The sequence below is a fragment of the Cibotium barometz genome, chromosome 52, assembly GCF_041138505.1.
Source record: "Cibotium barometz isolate CiBa-2024 chromosome 52, ASM4113850v1, whole genome shotgun sequence".
NCBI classification, from domain to species: domain Eukaryota; kingdom Viridiplantae; phylum Streptophyta; class Polypodiopsida; order Cyatheales; family Cibotiaceae; genus Cibotium; species Cibotium barometz.
This window is the reverse complement of record NC_141097.1, coordinates 15,389,225-15,407,461: the sequence shown is the minus strand read 5'-3', so window position 1 is coordinate 15,407,461 and position 18,237 is coordinate 15,389,225. Positions and strand designations below refer to the sequence as shown.

The 18,237-nt window shown below is 43.8% G+C and overlaps 1 protein-coding gene across 4 annotated transcripts in view; it reads left to right on the top strand.

The window, feature by feature from the left end:
• Nucleotides 1–11,692, top strand: part of LOC147608855 (uncharacterized) — a 61,102-nt gene extending 49,410 nt beyond the window's left edge. For all 4 annotated transcript variants that reach the window (XM_086788158.1, XM_086788156.1, XM_086788157.1 and 1 more), the window contains 3 exons: nt 9,399–9,477; nt 10,432–10,572; nt 10,747–11,692. In XM_086788158.1, coding sequence (XP_086644284.1) covers nt 9,399–9,477; nt 10,432–10,572; nt 10,747–11,040 — 514 coding nt within the window. In that variant the 3' untranslated portion in view covers nt 11,041–11,692. The remainder of the gene's footprint in view (nt 1–9,398; nt 9,478–10,431; nt 10,573–10,746) is intronic.
• The last annotated feature ends 6,545 nt before the right edge of the window (nt 11,693–18,237 follow it).

The window sequence follows — 18,237 nt, the reverse complement described above, 5'->3', positions numbered from 1 at the left end:
TTGTGTACATCATCATCATGTCTCAATGAACATCGAATGGATACAAAAGAAAAAAAAGTGCAAAGTACTCTATAATGTGGAGATAAATCACATACAGGGCTCTCCAGCTCGTTCAAGGATGCACCGTTTTTCCACGCAAGGCTGTATAAATATGATTAAGACAGCCACCCACAATACCACAATAACCGTTAAATGAAATGAAGACAACGCTGACTGGAATTGGACAATCCTCCCCAACCCCACCCCTACTCAAACTAGATAATTTTATATTTTCCATAGAAGTATTGTGTACAAGCTTTGAGGGCACATTACAAGGTTGCCAGACTTCTAAAAACAACTTTTAATGTATAGCACAAACAATGCTATACCAATAAAGAGTACCTCTCAAGAGGCAAGCCGGACCCTTGTCAACCGGAGTTTCCGTAAGAGACAAGTCACAAAATGTCCTACCACACTGGAAATAGAGTGCACATACAATGAAGGTAGATAGACTGATATCTAATATGCTAGATAGTTGTGTAACTTGTCTTTATACAAGTCTCATAGGACATCAAATTTTGACCTGCTCCTATGTCTAATGAAGCAAGTTTGGCTACACTCTTCTGGATGTAAGGACTGCATACTTGGAAACACTCCTTGAGAAATTTAATCTGCTTCAATATCGGTGGTCATGACCGTGATTTACCCCGAGTCGACGTTGTACTTGATAGCACGATCCTATGTTCCATACCATAGACCATGTTAGTAGCTGAGCTCTTCGAAGCCTTGCGGCAACTCTCTCCTCGCACACGTCCTTGCCGGTGGATCCCTCATCCGGATTCCTCACAACAAACCCTGACTATTATTACCTTTCAGCCCATAATTAGGCGTTTAATAGTCTCTCAGTGTCAATAGCTATGATTGGCTATGAGTTCACTGATAGCCAATCATAGCTGGTGAGGCAAATACGATAGATGACACTTAATTTATTTTTTGGTTCTCTTTCGATAATCTCTTGGGTCTAAGAGCATGATCTATGAGCATGTGTGAGGATCCTAGCATGGATCATTTGCTAACAACCATAGTGGCAAAGCCCACAGAGGCCATCCATTTATAGTCAATTGGTATGCAATCAAATTGATGATCTACCCAAGTGAAGAGTGACAGAAAAATATTTTCCAACGCTTCGTCATCGAGCCACAATGGATAACTTGATTACTTACGTGCAATAAAACACACTTTAGATGACTATCAGATTTTTGAGCATTTGATTGTAAAAGTCCAAAAAGGGTTTACTACAAACCTCAACATGTCTAGATTCATAAAGAGAACTATGAGAAGAGTCATTTCCAAATTATAATCCATAGAGTGTGTTAGAGACGTTTGAAAAACTACCGGTAAGTCCATGATGCGAGTCATAAACCACGAATGATCCTACTCCCAACAGTCGGAGTGTGTTCATGCCTCTCATGGCAAAGGAAGCGTAGGCTGATGACTCGTGTGGATGTACTAAAGTTTAACTTGACAATTTTAAAGTCCACATTCTTGCAGCTATGAGTACAAAATCAGTAATGGTTAAGCCACCATCTTGTAAAAAAATTAACCTTGGATGCTATTTTTCCCAAATCACAAGGGGCACTATGTGACCCTTGGTAAGGGCATTATCCTGCCATGCTCCTATGGCTGACCCCCAAACTTGCAGAGACGGCAACAAGGGCTGAACTGAAACACACGGCAAGTCTGGGTGGCCCAAGAAAGTTCCAGCACCTTTGGCACTAAGACAGCTGCACCAGATGAGTGTGCACCGATTCCACTCACAATTCCATTCATAGGGGATCTACGGGGCAGATCTGTAGAGAATGGCCCCAATTGCATTAGAGTTCCTAATTAGTAGGCTTAGGGCTGGCCGCCGGATCAAGTGAGACAAGGCTTCTGGAAGTCTCATTGGTACAGAGTATTGGAGCACAACCTCAGCCAAGCTAAGTACCGGAAGTCCCAGGAAGGTGCACATAAACCATACCAAGAAACGCAGGCAGGGTAGCAGTCATGGGGCTGGTCGGCTGCAGGCAAAACCTCAGGAAAGCATCCCTGCAAGTTATATGTGCAAAGGGGCACACCAGTGTTTCTCAGGAACAGTTCCAAGGGTGGAGCAAAGGCATGGTCATCCTCGGAAAGAAGAACATCACTGTGTTAAGGGACGTGGATTGCAGGCAAAGGGACAAAGTGGAATAGATGCAGAGTTTTCAACATCAAACTTGGAGTGAATCTGAGGAATGGCAGGATTTTCAATCAACGTTGCTAGGGAGGAAAAATGACAAGTTTTGGAGACAAGGGATGATGACAATCATCCAATCAAAGGTCAAAGGATGGAATTCCGTCATCAAGTTTAGCAGGAGGGAATGTCACGTGCATACACGTGGACATGGCTAATCCTTGAGTTGGTAGCAAGTTTAGGTTAGATTTAGGTCACTGGCAGGTTCCGACAGGTAAAGAAGAAGCCCATGCTCTGTGTGACCAGTCGGCTAGGTCATATGACACCATAGGGGGGCGCAATCGGCAGCATCAAAAGGAGTTTTGTCTTGTACTCTGCTGGCCGACAGCAGTTGAGTAGGAGCAGGGGCAGACCATGAGCCTATAAACAGCCAGGTTTAGTTCAGTCATAAGTCATTTGATCCCCCAGATGGGGGCAGGTCAATAGGCTTTACTTTAGGCTAGAAATCAGTCCTTTTTGAAAGGCCAAAGGCCATAGTCAAAAACATCTTTTTGTATCATATTAATATATTGAAATTACAGTTCATCCGTCTCTTCTCTCTCTCTCTCTCTCTCTGTGTGTGTGTGTGTGTCTAATCATTGCTTTTGCATTAGTGTTGCTAATCAATAGGCTTAGGCCTGGATCAGGTAAGACAAGGCTTAAAGGCTCATGGTCTGCTGCCTCTGCTCCTACCCAGTTGAACTACTAAACGTGGGTATTTACAGGCTCATGGTTTGCCCCTACTCCAACTGACTGCTGTCAGCCAACAGAGAACAAGCCAAAACTCCTTTAAATACTGCCGGCTGTGCCTGGTATAGTGTCATATGACCTAGCCGACTGCTCACACAGAACGGGCTTCTTACTTGCCTGTCAGAATCTGCCAGTGACCTAAATCTAACCTAAACTTGCTACCAACTCAGGGATTAGCCATGGCCATGTGTGTGCAGGTGACACAAAGACCCTTAGCAAATCTGCAAAAGACTTACCTCATGACCGTAATTGTGAAAGCATAACTCCACAGTTGGCATTGTATTTCTGAGATCTACGTGCACTTAGATCAAAGAACTTACAGACGCACGCATAGAGAACACACTGAAAGTAGTATTGGCATATATGCTATGACTTATGCCACTTATGATATGAGTAGTGCCACATGTGAACATGGGCTAACCAAGGGCACTTTTCTTCCTTTGGGTTTTTCCCCTTGGATATTACGTGTGAAAGGACCCCACCCTTATTATGTGTATTTTGGAATTGTGGAGTCAACTCACTTGCTCCACATCTTTGTATCCTATCTGCTTTGAGTAGCTAACACCATCTCTCTCTCTCTTGAGACCTTGTTGCTGTGTACATGTGTGTGTGTGTGCTCTGTTTCTCTAAAACCCCTGACCCCCAACAGTGGTATCAGAGCTTGGCTGCAGATCCCATCTCTACTCCGATAGAGCCAGGGCTGAAATTGAGCATGTATGATGTTGGAGAGCTTTTTGATACGAGTGTTTATAGCCAAGCAATGGGTTGCCTCATATATTTATGCAACACAGGCCCAAATATTTAGTTTGGGATTTCCTAGTGTAGCAAATTTATGCACAGCCTAGGTACAAATCATTGGCAAGCAGTGAAGCGGATCTTCCGTTATCTTCAAGGCTCCTTGGATCTTGCGTTGGTATATCCCAAGGGGGGGTAGCTTCCAGTTACATACTTTAAGTGATTCCGACTGGGCTGGTGACTATGATACACGACAATCCACTGGTGGGGATTGTTTCTTTTTGGGGCATTCGTGCATATCATGGCTGAGCAAAAAGCAGCCCGCTGTTGCCACATCTACTTGTGAGGCTGAGTACAGGGCAGCCTTTACAGCCACAATAGATTGTGTATGGCTGAGGAGATTGATGACTGATCTTCGTGAGTGTTAGCAGACACCCACCACCATACTCATTGACAGTCAAATGCTATAGCCGTGGCACGAAACCTAGTGTTTCATGCACGTACTAAGCACATAGAGATTCATTATCACTATGTCAGGGAGAGGATTCATGTAGGGGAGATCTCATTATCTTACTCCTCTACACAGGACAATGTTGTAGATCTGTTCTCGAAGGCATTGTCTCGAGAGAAGTTTGAAGATTTCCGCCAAGCTTTAGGCTTATTCTCCTATAGAGAGTGATCTGCTTAGACCTTGTACAAGTTCACATTGCCACTACAGGGGGGATTTATTGGCATATATCCTATGACTTAGGCCACTTATGATATGAGTAGTGCCACATGTGAACATGGGTTAACCAAGGGCACTTTTCTCCCTTTGGGTTTTTCCCCTTGGATATTAGGTGTTAAAAGACACCACACTTATTATTGTGTATTTTGATATTGTGAAGTCACTCACTTGCTCCACATCTTTTTATCCTATCTACTTTAAGTAGCTATCACCATCCTCTCTCTCTCTCTCTCTCTCTCTCTCTCTCTCTCTCTCTCTCGCTTGCTATTGTGTACTGAAACCCTTGATCCCCAACAAGTAGTAGGCGGGCTTACCAATCCAACCATAGGCATATCAGACCAACCTGAAGCAAGGGGGAACCACTCTTGGAGAGAGAGAGAGAAAGATAGATAGATAGATATATTAAGCGTCTACTAAAGACCCAATGGGCCTATGAGACCAAAGTGGTACAATAATGTCCATGGCATATCTCATCATGGAATGGAAAATAAAACAGAATGAAAACATAAATATAGCTATCTCACTGGGGTGATACAAAACTGTCCATGGAAACTCGTCATGGAATACTAAAAACATAAAAACATGGGAGCAACATCAGCTCCGAGTAGATGGTATATCACTCCGAAATGTCAAGCATAGGGTTGACGAGTATGGCCGAGAGGTCTCCCTCAGCTATGTCACGTGGAAAGGTAGCTCGATGGCGGTGGAGCACGATGTCCTGGATCTGGAGCTGATGAGGTGATCGTGGCTGATGGGGGGGTCGAGGGCGTAGGGCGCACTGGAGTGCAGAGGCTCGGTCCGAGGTAACTCTCCTCGGGCGAGGTAGGTCCAGAGCAGCTCGTGGAGGGTCCACAAGATCCACTATGTCAGTTTCCTCCATCTTCTGGGTCCGGAAGAAACTGGTGATGGTTGGTTGCTGAGGGAGGGGGCGGGGTGGTTGGGGCCTGTGTCTCAAGAAGGTGTCCCTGTGTCTGCGGAGCTCAAGCAGGAAGAGGCCCACGCAATGCTGGTCCTAGAAGTCAATGATCCTGGAGAGTGGACCGAATCCCTCACGAAATAGACAGTGAAACCTCCCGTGGATCTCATAGTATACTGGGCAGCGGCATATGTAATGCTCCTCCGTCTCAACCTCTGTGTGGCATAGTCGGCATATCCTCTCCTCTCTGGGTGTCCGTACGAGCTTCCCGGCTCTGAAGATGCGCTCAGCTCTACCTGTCTCCACTCTGAGGCGGTGGGATTAATTTTCCCTTCTTCCTTCATCTATGCTTTACATACATGTAGCTCCTCCTTGAGATACTTGTGCTTTCAACTTTCCCACTTTGGTTGCATGGGCTTCCTTTAGCTCTTTAGTTTCCCTATCTTGTGTATCTTCCTGGCATATCAGGATGTCCTTGATAACTTTCAGCCTGTCTTTTGCCCATCCGCCTAGGGGGTGCTTCTTTGGCTTCTTCAAGCTAGCAAGCACATGTTTCTCCATCTTGTCAATGATTATATTTAGTACTGAATGCAAGGCCTTCCATTTCCAGGATCTCTTCATCTTGGTGAGAGAGAGAGAGAGAGAGAGAGAGAGAGAGAGAGAGAGAGAGAGAGAGAGAGAGAGAGAGAGAGAGAGAGAGAGGGCTTATGGTAATGCAAGGCATCGCGATCCATAGGCCACATTTCTGGCAAATTACCATCGAATGTGTCCCCCACCACAGCTGGCATTGAGCCAAAGGTTTTGAATCCATAGTGTGATGTAGGGCTAGATAGATTGGATCCAGCGTCGCACAGTTGAACACTCAGTTATGAGAAACCCACTCGCTTACATAGGCTTCAAGGCCTTTATTAATATCCGAAGTGCTAATAGCTTTACGGTATTGTTAAACCTCTCCCAAGCAGCCAGGTGCTTCGCACAATTGAACACTCAGTTATGAGCAACCCACTCACTTACATAGTCTTCATCAAGGCGTTTATTAATATCCGAAGTTCTAATAGCTTTTTGGTATTCTTAAACCTCTCCCAAGCAGCCAGGTGCGAATCCATTCTACACCTTGTAGGACGCATAGCCTATAGGGTTTTTGTCCCTTAGCCTCGGTCTATGTAGTTGTAAGCTTACCTGCCTCTGATCTCTTGGCATGTCTCATGAGTTTCGTCTTTGTGTATCTGGGAGTATCTCACATAGACAGGACCACACATTTCTATTCCTTACACTCCATGGTCGGGCAAAGCGGACCAAATTCTTTGTGTATTAAGCAATGGACTCTGCTTTTGATTTTGTAGTATGATTGGCATCAGGTCTCTATGACAAATACCTTGCATATTGATTGTTCTCAATGCTGATCATTGTGCTCACCTCTCTCTCTCTCTCTCTCTCTCTCCCTTCCCGCCCGCCCCCCCCGCCCCCCCTCCCCCCAAAAAAAAAAAGATCCTTCCATTAGTTATTGAGAAAACAGCCAAAATGGCTACGTATGAACTCGTCCTCCATTGGGGAGTGAGAGTCAAGTTGCATAAAAGGGGAGGATGCGCTTCTCCTCCGGTTGGTTGCTCTAGGAAGAGAAGGCTATCTCATACAATGGGGGGAGGGGGAAACAGCCACATAGATGGTCCAAAATGCAAAGTGGGCTAGCCATTACTATTAGTAAGAAAGGGACCGTCACGCCGGATCCTCAAGAAGGCCTCTCTGTGCTTCCGCATGTGGTTTGAGCCACCTTGAGCCGCCCCCACTGACCACAGATGATATGAATGATATCGAGCCAGATGCTTTGGATGGACTCCATTGGTGGGGTTAGGGTGTGTTCGATGGCTTCGCTGCGTCTAGCTCTCCATGTGTGCCCCACAGCTTTTCGGTTGCAAATCTCCCATCTCTGGCTAGAACCTGGAGATGAGCGACCTGTAGGTGGAGTTGGAACTGGCACTGCAAAAGCTCGAAGGTGAGAGACCCGAAGGGCTAGTCCCCCACCTTCCTCCTCATATGGCATGACGACCGCGGCCTTAGTGGCCCAAGCAACTGTGCCCCACATGCGGGAGCCTAGTCCATAGGGACATATTGCTAGTGAAGGTGAGTAAGGCGGAGCTCTCATCTGCGCCATGAATTGCCAGAGTATATCATGCTTGGTGTACACTCCCAGCCATTGCAGGAGAGGAGGGTCTAGTATCGGAGGGATGGAATCGTCGATGTCAAGGCTAAGCCTGTCTTTGCCTTGGATCCCAATAAGGCCCCTGTCGTGGGCTTGTGGTGGCAACTGTCTAAATGTAATCCAATCTCCAAGTGCTTAGCGAGGCCCATGCTCAAAGCTCCCCACGATATGTGCAGGCGAGGTTGGAGCATATGACCACTAGGGAGACGGACCATGGTTAGAGGTTGTGAGAGATGCTCCTAGGAGGCTTATGGAGCCAATTCTTGAAGGGCTGCCTGAGATGATCCCAAGCACGTGAGAGACTGGCTGCAAATGTGTCCTCAAATGTTGGGCTAAAGCCACGTGTCCGCATCTGTGTGGAAATCCATCACGTGCTCTGAGCCAAGGGCCTCCTAGGATTGGGGTGCGGGTGGAAATCCTAGCCAGGAGGAAGTCCTTCCAAGGCTCACCATGTGGAACAAGACCTTGAAAAATTAACTTGCCCAACAAGGCGCGGCTCTGAATGGGGAGGGGTCGATGATGCCATGTTCTCCTCTGTGTCACAGCTGAATAATCACTCTCCAGGCCACCTTGGCCCCGGCAGGTCTCCCATCACTGCCAGCTCACATAAAGTTGCGGATCAAATGCTGAACTTGACCAATACAAGCCCGGGAGGTGATGTATAACATTGTGGTGAGAAGAACCTGGTTTTCCACCACAACCCGGCCAGCTTAGGAAAGGCTGGCAGAACTCTGGTATAGCAGCTTCTTCCGAATGCTCAGAAGAAGAGGGGCTAGCTGTTTCTCTGGCGAGATGTCAATGGCAACTTGGCATCCAAGATAACAAATTGGAGTGCCCGTCCGGACCCACTGAAAAGCCTCAACTGGACGTCAAGTTGGGGTGGGCGATGAGCCAACCCAAATCCTTGTGCTCACCTCTTGGACGTCACATGCCCCGTTTTTCTGGAACTTTGAATGTTCCCAATGCAAATCTGTTGTCGCCTATACCAACGTGGTGTGTCTGATCTGTTGTCGCCTCTTGGACGTCACATGCCCCGTTTTTCTGGAACTTTGAATGTTCCCAATGCAAATCTGTTGTCGCCTATACCAACGTGGTGTGTCTGATCATATGCTAAGCTTTCTCAAGGACATCCTGAGTGCATGTTGACCTATTTAAATCAGATACACTATATGTCATGCAACAACAACAAACCCAGCAGCAGTGGCGATATCTTTTCTCAATCATTCAGTTCTGCCATGAAAACTCTTTTACATTTTGAAAGTGGAGTTGGCAGCTCGCAGCTCTTGAAAAGCTGTTCCAAATGTACTGATTTCTGAACAGCAACGAGGCTGTATAGATGCTTGACTAACTACCAGACGAGAGACCTTCTTCTTGACTTACGGTGGAGGGTAGTTAGGCATCATCCCTAAGTTCCTTGCTCAGGTAGGGGTGACAGTATTTCCAATCGATATTACAAAGTGAGGGATTCTAACAACTGTCATGGAAAAACACCCTTTAAGATACTGATGTGTAGACATGTAGATCCATTGAAGGCCTCACTTACGATGAAAGCCCCAATATTTTTACTTAAGCTTTAACACACACAGATTTTCCATTAGTGTATATGCCCAATGTCTTCAAGGAGATGAAACATTTACCCTTAACCAATACATACCCTATTTAATGGAGGTAACCAAGAACGTCAAGACCTTGTCTCATGACTATCTAGTAGTTCAGCTGGCTTCTGATTATTCTCTTTAGGGGTTTGGAAGGTGGCCTTGGCTATCGATCAATTCTAGTGATGATGAATTTAAGGAACTGTGTTTGAACTAGAATAGTGTGGATTTTTGTTTCTCTGCAGGGGAGTGGATTATTCATGCTCTGCTAACGAAATCAAGAAGGCATATCGCAAGGCAGCTCTCAAACATCATCCTGATAAGGCAAGATTTCTTTGTTTGCTCTTTAAAAAATTCTCTGCATCTCTCTCTCTCAGGACATGGACTTGTTGTATACAGATTTGTCTCATAGGCCAATCTGGCCTTCCGTAGATGTTAATATATCTTTTCTTTCATTCTATGACCGCACATTGTCATCATGTAGCATCACATGGGTATGTGCAATTTTTTAATTTCCATTGTTCAGTATTCATTGATGGTAAATTGATGAATACTGATTGTTCAGTATTCATTAATGGTTTGTAGTACCTTTTTGGTCTCACAGCCCTTTGGGTCTTTTTAAGACATTGATATCTCTTCTCTCTCCTGCTCCCCCCCCCCCCCCTTCTCTCTCTCTCTCTCTCTCTCTCTCTCTCTCTCTCAGACGGAGACTCTCGACGACAACCGTGAGGATCCCCGGATTCAGATGACCTCACCAGATGGACTAGGTAGTGCATATTGACAGTGCCACAGATACCTAGATTACCATGTTTCCCAGGGATCACATTGAAGAGAGCACTCTAGCTACACTGTTCCAGACGTCGGAGGTCTACTGGACCGACATGACCTTCTGTATGACAGCTCCAGATTGGAGAGATTCTCTAGAGAGACAGGAGTGCCCCTCCACAAGCAGTGGATGGAGAGACTTTCTAGATGCGGCGTTATCAACTCGATCCTCTATTGGCCAGATTGAGGGCTTGTACCTGATATGCTGCATCCTCTCTTTTTTACCTCGGCAGTTTCCCTCAACTCGTTTCAGCTACTACATGGATACATTGTAACATTGGCATACTCATTGATATTTTGTTCTTTTTAGCTAGGTTCTATCTTATCCCCTGATACAGTCACTTCATGGATGTGTTGCAACACTTGTCTCATAGACCCTTCTGTCTTTTGTAGATGCTAATATAACTCTCTCATTCTCCCCCTTCCAGAGCTTATGTGCTGCGTACTGTGTAGGCTGGTCAATTCTTGGCACGTGGTGAGAATGGAGATGATGGAAGCTTATGGAAGGAGGTTGGTGATGAGGTTCGCAGGGATGCTGAAAGGCTGTTCAAATTGATTGGTGAAGCATATGCTATCTTGTCAGATCCAACAAAGGTTTTGATTCGTTTCTTTAAATGATGTTTGTGATGTTTAAAATTAGCCAAAAAAAAATTGGACCTTATTTAGAGCTTGAAGTTAACAGGTGCTGCTTTTTGGACTTCAATTTAAGCTTGAAGTTATAAGTTAAACAGTCGTATTCATGAGCTTTGTGTTCAATGCATACCACAGCGGCTTCGATATGATACGGAGGAGGAGCATCGCAAGGTGAGGGCAAAGGATAGCAATAATCAAGTGTCTAGTAGCACCTCAGAGGGTTACCGGTCTCAGTATGAAAAGAGCGGTCGGCGACAGCGTGATCGATGGGATGCCTGGCATGGGTATGCTCCTCAACACCAGCGTTGGCAGAGTGGCCCTGATGCAGCACAGCCGGATACATACGCACGTAGGAGCATGTATGGTGCAAATGCTTCGAAGTCCGGAAACACAAGTCGGAATACAGATTTCTCTTGGGATAATATATGACATGGAACCGTGTAAAGATGTGATGCTTTTTACCTTTTTGGGATAGGTTGCTGCTATGGTGGAGTTATATAATTATTTTGGGTTTCAACAAAGCATACATCATCTTGGCTATAAGCAGCTTGGCCCAGATTATTACAGATTGATGTGGCTCTTCAAAGATGTGAAGAACTAGTTGTACACAGGAGATATAGTACCACAGATTCTATGGAAGAAACAATCTAGAGATGATTCTGTCTGCTCATGTGGACGCCCACAATCAATGCTGCTCCACAATAAGGTGGGATGTTTGGGTTTAAACTCACATCCCTATCATTGGCCTGTTTTCTAGATGTTTGCAGTGTAAAAGGCTGTTAGAGGCTTCTTGGAAACACTTTCCTCGTAGAGGTTGCTGAGATTTGAGAGTGTTGGGTGAAATATTATCTCTGGACGTGCTTTTCGTATGTAATAAAATGATGGGCTATCCACTGGCTGTAGAACAAATTTTTGAGTGCTTGTGTGATGCAAAGGCTAATTCAACATTGTAAATGTTTTTGGCTTGAAGGCCCAATTCTCTGTCAGGCACCCCAACAATTTTTTTCAGAGACGGAACAGAAAAGTAAGCTTTCATGTATTTTTAGTATGTATTGAACTTCCAAATAATTACTCAGTTCATTGATTCCAGATAGTGGGCTATGAGAGATTGCATCAATTGGGAGGATCAAGGAATTTTGATGCCAGTTTGAGTGTAGATTAAGGCTGGATACACAACCAACCCTTGCCTGTTAGCAGGGTTCCATCCAGGCAGCAGCCTGTAGGCTATGGAGAATTGGCAGCCCAACTGTTATAGGCGGAGAAGGTGGTGCGGTGCACCCAGCCTTAGGTCCAACTCTCCTGACATCGCACGGCCGGGGAAGGCTATGCTTTAGGTCTAGTTCCATTACAGTGACAGCCTCAGTTGCATCTTCTCCTCATGTAGATGCCTATCTTTCCTATTAAGAAACTTGCGTATCTTTATAATCTTGCCTACACCATCATTGTATGGTGTATTCTTTCAGGTCGAGACAAGGCTGGAACATTATCATACGCCCTTTGAAGATTGTAATTGTGGACAAAAAGGTTTGATATCGTAGAATGCCTATCTCAAGACATTTGTAAGTGTTCACTATAACCAAATGATGGGTAATGTTTGTCTTTTGCCCTAGATCGTAGTCTCCATGACATCAACACACAGTACTGAATGCTGTTAACCTAGGCTGGGATAACAACGGATAATGTTCTGAAGCTTGCATGCACATTAGTGTATGTTGGTTCTATTGGATGGATCTAGTTGAGAGCTATCATTGGGTAAGCTTCCCTTCCTAACATGGCCCTATCTTGAATTGCTTTAGTTGGAACAAATTTTGAACCATTATTAATTTGTAGCAAGGTGACGAGTAACCATTATTGTAATCATCTCAAAATTGTCAAAACATTGTCACCACTCAATCAATAATTTTTCTAACAATCTTATTGCCTTATATACATATTGTCTTGACATATGAGCACATGCACTCTGGTGCACACACTTCCACATGTATTGCAGCATATTAGTGTGTAGAGGTCATGTCCATGTTTGTCTTCGCATACAAGCATAAGCACTTTGGTGTGGACACTCTTGCGTGTGCATGTGCATGTGAGCATATATTTGTGTTTGTCATGTCCATCTTTGTGATCGTGCTCGAGCATGCACTTTGGTGCACGCTCGGGTGTACCTCAACCTATATTTGTATTGAGGCTACTGATGGGTAGCTCACTTGTGATTTGTGGTTTTTTGTTTTAGGGTTTTATATGCATGGTGTTCAGTAAAGGTTAGCAAGCATAGCATCCTTGTCTTAACATAATGAATGGCGTACTTTCCTGCAGAAATAAGTTCCTAAATACTCTTAAGTTTTACAACATTGGTGACATGTAGTACATGGTGCGAAGGTCTAAAGGAGCCCAAGTGGAGATCCACATGCCTCTTATGATGGCCTCGTCGAGATGAAGGAAGTAATTTTTCCTTGCCCTGAACAACCTAAGCCAAAGATCTCACCTCCGAGCAAGGAGAATTAATAGCCTTGCTCAAGGAGTTTCCAGATGTTTTCACTTGGAAGTATATGGACATGAAGGGAAGTCGTGAAACACACCATTCCTCTCACAAAAGACTCAAAATCATCAAAGTAGAGAGCTTACCACATAAATTCCACGTATATGAAAATGGTTAGTAAGCTCATCGATGTGGGATTTATGTATGATATCAAGCATATTGAGTGGGTGTCCTTTATAGTGACCATTCCCAAGAAGAACAAAAAAAGGCTCGAAAATTTTAAAATGTTGCCATAGTCCACGATCACGAGCTCTTGCCATCATACATCGACCATGTGTTGGAGAGAGTTGATATTACCTTTTATTGGGATGGCTTCTCAGTCTACGATCGGGTAATGATCGATCCAATTGATGAATACAAGAAAACATTTGCTACGGAGTGGTGCAATGCGTCATGCCATTTGGCTTGAATAATGTCCTCATCACTTTCTAACGCTTGATGTGCACAACCTTCAAAGGTCTCCTTCAAAAGATCTTGGAGATATTCATAAATGACCTTTGTATGCACTCGAAGTGGGAAGAGCATCTTGCTTCTATGAGGCAAGTTTTTGAGAGTTCAAAACTGTATTGTATCTCGTTGAACCTACTCAAATGACAAATCTCGGTTAGTCATCATTTTCAACCACCACCCACCAACTACAAGGGGATGAAAAGATTAATGGGGCTTGCACCGTGAGTAGCACAAAAGATTCTTCTTATATGTCACATATGCGATAACTTTTCTAGAGGTTGTTGATTATCTTCAAATAGATTAAGGAATGCCAATGGACATATGAAAAGGTGAAGAAGGCATTAGCAAGTGCACCCATCTTGAGATCCCCTATTCGGGATGATCTGAATTTTCACATGCATCGATGCATCATAATTTGATATTCGATGTGAGTTAGCATATAGTCAAAAGAGTACAACATGGACTCCCTTGTGACCTTTGCTAGCCATCAACTAAATGATGCTAAATGCAACTACACAACTAGAGAGAGAGCCAACAAAAATATAGAGGGTCAAATCCTGCACAAAAACACTCAGAGTGGCAATCAGAGAAAGTGTACATCAATCAACGCTAGGTAGATCGCACAATAGAATGAAGTTGTCCTTTTGAAAAAACTTTGTACGTTAAAATAGCAAGAGGAAGAATGTACAAGCCTTTTTGTATCTGGACGGAGATAATACTAAGGAAGTTCATCATTATCTTTTTCCTTGTCTATAATATGATTCTATTAACAAGACATGTTTATTACAAAAGACCATAACAACGCAACAGGGGTAGTCCTGTGTTGAAAGAGAACCCGTATTGCGTTGTTGTGGTCGTTCACAAAAATCATGTTTACCTCATAATGATACAAAAAAATCATATTTAGTACCTCATGTTTGCATTCACTTTTACAACTAAGGAAGTTGATCATCATTTTGTCCTTATCTATAAGACGGTACTAAAAAGATATATTTATTACAAAAGACCACAACACGACAGGAGGTAATCGTGTCTTGAAAGATGAACTGTATCGCGTTGTTATGGTCATTTACAAAAATCGTGTTTAATGCATGATGATATGAAAAAATCATGTTTAGTACCTCATGTTTGCATTCACTTCATTTTGTCCTTGTCTATAACACAGTGCTATTAATAAGACATTCCATCTTCTTCTCTTCTCTAAAACCATATAACTAAAATATAAGAGTGCAAGGATGAATAACAGACATTAAACAAAAGACTCTGAGAAAGGTATTTAGAATGTGATGTACAAAATTGTACCTCTGATGGTATTTCAAGCAGAGAGTGCATCAACAAGAAGACATGGAACGCGACACGCCAACCACAGGAGCTGCCATCCGGTTGACGTGGAACCCTAAATCAATATATCTTGTACAACTTACAAAATCTTCCTGGGTGACATTCTCTAGGGCTGCAATGAATTTCCTCAAGGATTTGCATCCCAAACAAAATAGTAATATAAATACAATGTCCATATGATAACCAAAAAATTGAATTGTCTTTATTACATATACTCACAATATAACATTAGCATGAGTGTCACCAGTGGAGTTGACCAAGTAACATTTCCTGGTCGCCAGGTGGTACATCACCAAACTCGAATGGGAACTACAAGTAGCAAAAGGATGGACTGAGAATTATGTATAAGAAAAACGAACCCAAACCATGAAAAATAGGAATGAAAGAAATTAAGCAACTTACTCCTCGTGGTATGAAAAGAACACGATTTGCATTAGATCGATGATGCAGGTGTAGAACTAGTCTCACAGACATCGATCATGCTGGTGACCTTAGATGCAAGGACCATTGAGACCAGAGAATTAACCATATACACCAACGACTGGTGATTTGCTAGTAGCCTTGAAATGGCGAGGCTGTAAACATAGGCCAAACATGAAATGGGAGAAAATTACAAAGGACCCCACAAGCAAAAAGATACATTAGAATGTCACCAACCTGAGAATGAGGGACATCAAATCGTCATTGACCTCCCTAAATGAGTCAAATAGAATATTTACTTTGTTCGAGCACTGACTCGGAGAAAGTAGTCGGCATTGCGAATCGCAACCCGAACTTCGAAGTACAGCCTCAGATATTCGAGGGCCTACGAGTTTGTCGCATGAAGCTTAGAAGCCAACCCTTGCTTCTCCCTTCATTCTTGGTCTCTTCTTTCCTGCACTCTTCTCCTTTCGGCCCTTGCCTCCTCTTCTCCTCCAGCTGTCAATCACAGGGTCTCTTTTACTTGCTCCTGTGCCTGCTCACCCACATTCTCTTCATCTCCTTCTTCTTGCGCATTCTTGACATCTGCTCGTCCCAGGGTTTCAGCTCTCCTCTGATTATGGGTGATTGGCACCTCCTCAACCTATGGAATGGCGCGATCCAATCTTGAAGTGGTATTGCTAAAAACCCAATGCCATTCACGGTAGTACCTATGCGAGGTTGTCGAATCAGCCCACGAAATAGGGTAGTCGTTGAGGACAAAGACGAAGATGAAGACACAGAAGCATCAAAGGTTGGGAGGCCCACGATGACGAAAGTGACGGCATGCAAAATTAAATATAGCATTAATTGGCATTGAATGCGCCACGTGGAAAAAGTCTCGATTGGGAGGCCTTTGAGGACGTCAATCACATCATGCACTTTCTGTCACCAATCTTGGGCCATGTGGAAAAAGTCTCGGTCCTTTTCGAGCCCTTTACCCAAGCCTACCCAATGTTCCCACTCTCATTCCTTTTTTTGTCGTTTTCGCATCATCACTGTGTCTTCGTCTTCGTCTGAGTCCTTCACTGCGCCTTCGTCAAACCCTGGATCCTTCCTTGTCATCCATTATGGAGGTAACTCTTACCCTTTTATATGTTTCTGTCTTCCAATTTCCTCATATTTCTCTTTGTTTTGGAGTTCTGCCTTGAATTATGCATATTACAAAAAAAGAAAATAATAACGTGAGGAGACATATTCTTTCCATTAAGATGAACTCCCCTCGCATTGTTGTGGTCATATTTTAAGAGAGAATGTCTACTATGCTCAGCTTTTTGTCATGCTCTTGTTTGCTGAAGCTTCGAGTAGTTGTCTACTACTCTTCTTATAAGGATGGCCACCGTCGCATTTTTGTGGTTGTTCTAAGGTGTAGCGTCGGTATATCTCGCTTTTTTTCGTCGTTGAGGGTTATTTACTTAGTTGAAGAAACGACCATAACAATGCGATGTGAGAGCTATTTCTTTGTGTACGACACGCTCACTTTGCGTTGTTATGGTCGTTTCTGTTTTGTTGCTGTTTGCTGATAAATTCTTCACATTGTTTGACTTTGGTGCTTGTTGACGGCTTGTTTCCTGATGCTGGTTTTCGAACGAATATAGGTGGCCCTAGTAATTTCGCAGTTGTGGAGGAGGAAGATGAAACTATTGTTGCTTAGACACGTAAAGTCAGGCTATTTGACTTTATCTACAAAGTCAAACAGCACCATCGCCAGCCAGAGATTTTAAAAATGCTCAACGCCAAGTTCTTGCCAGATGTGCTGAGGTCCCTTGATTCCCAGCTTCTTGCTCTTCAGTACCTTGAGTTCATAAATGTTACTTCTACTAGTCAAGTGGAATTTGAAGGTGTTCCGTTCATTCATTCCCTTGACTTGAAGCGGACCAAGGAAGTCGTACGAAAGGTTAGATGCCTTCTAGAAGGTTGCCACATCTAGTGCTCTTTGCGAGGAGCGGAAATGCCCACTCCACAAAAGAAAATGTAGCTTTTTTCACTTTTATGAGGGATTCATGGTCTACCTCCATCTGCAACAACTAGATGAGAACTCCGAGGATTCGCCCAAAATGTGGACATAGAGGCTCTTCGTTGTGACACCATCATTCGTGTCGAGCAGGACACATGCTAGCATGAGGACAAGGATGTTGGGGATGTGCCCTTGTCAATTTTACCCTCGTTTTTTATTGAAGGCATGCATTATGTCCTCTTGACAGACATACAGGCTTTATTCAATTTGCGACAAGACTACTGCCTTGCCACACATCATTTCCCAACATCTCAACGAAGATGACGGGTTTGTCCAGCATGGAGATGAAAAATACCTCCAAACAAATAGAAAACCCAAGGAAAGGGAGTTCTTGTCTGTGGCGAAATTTTTCGAGATGTGGCTGCTTTTACGAGTCCACTCTACCCTCCGAAGACGAGTTTAGGGCTATCCAAGAGAGGCTGAACATTTCCTGTATGGGAATGGATGCTACAACGTTGAGTTGCACGGTCGACAGCACAAGTGTCAATCTATGGAAACCATACATTGTTGTTGGTGAGGACGAAAATCAGAAGGTATGCATTGTGAGTAGCTCTATTGATTTATAGCGATTCAGTTTGGCAAGTTCTAATCATTTATAAAATTTTGTCTTCCAGTTATATGTGGAGTTGGATCCGTTTATCCTTTCTGCCTCTAGACCTCGTAAATGAGGCAGGATTGGAAAAGGACTCCTTTTGCTGGGCAATTACCCGAATTCTCTAAGATATCCTTTTGCTGGGCAATTACCCGAATTCTCTAAGATATCCCCGGGTGCTGGTCGACCATTCAAGGTTCTCAAAAGAGAATGTTACTTCTATGCTTAATGTAT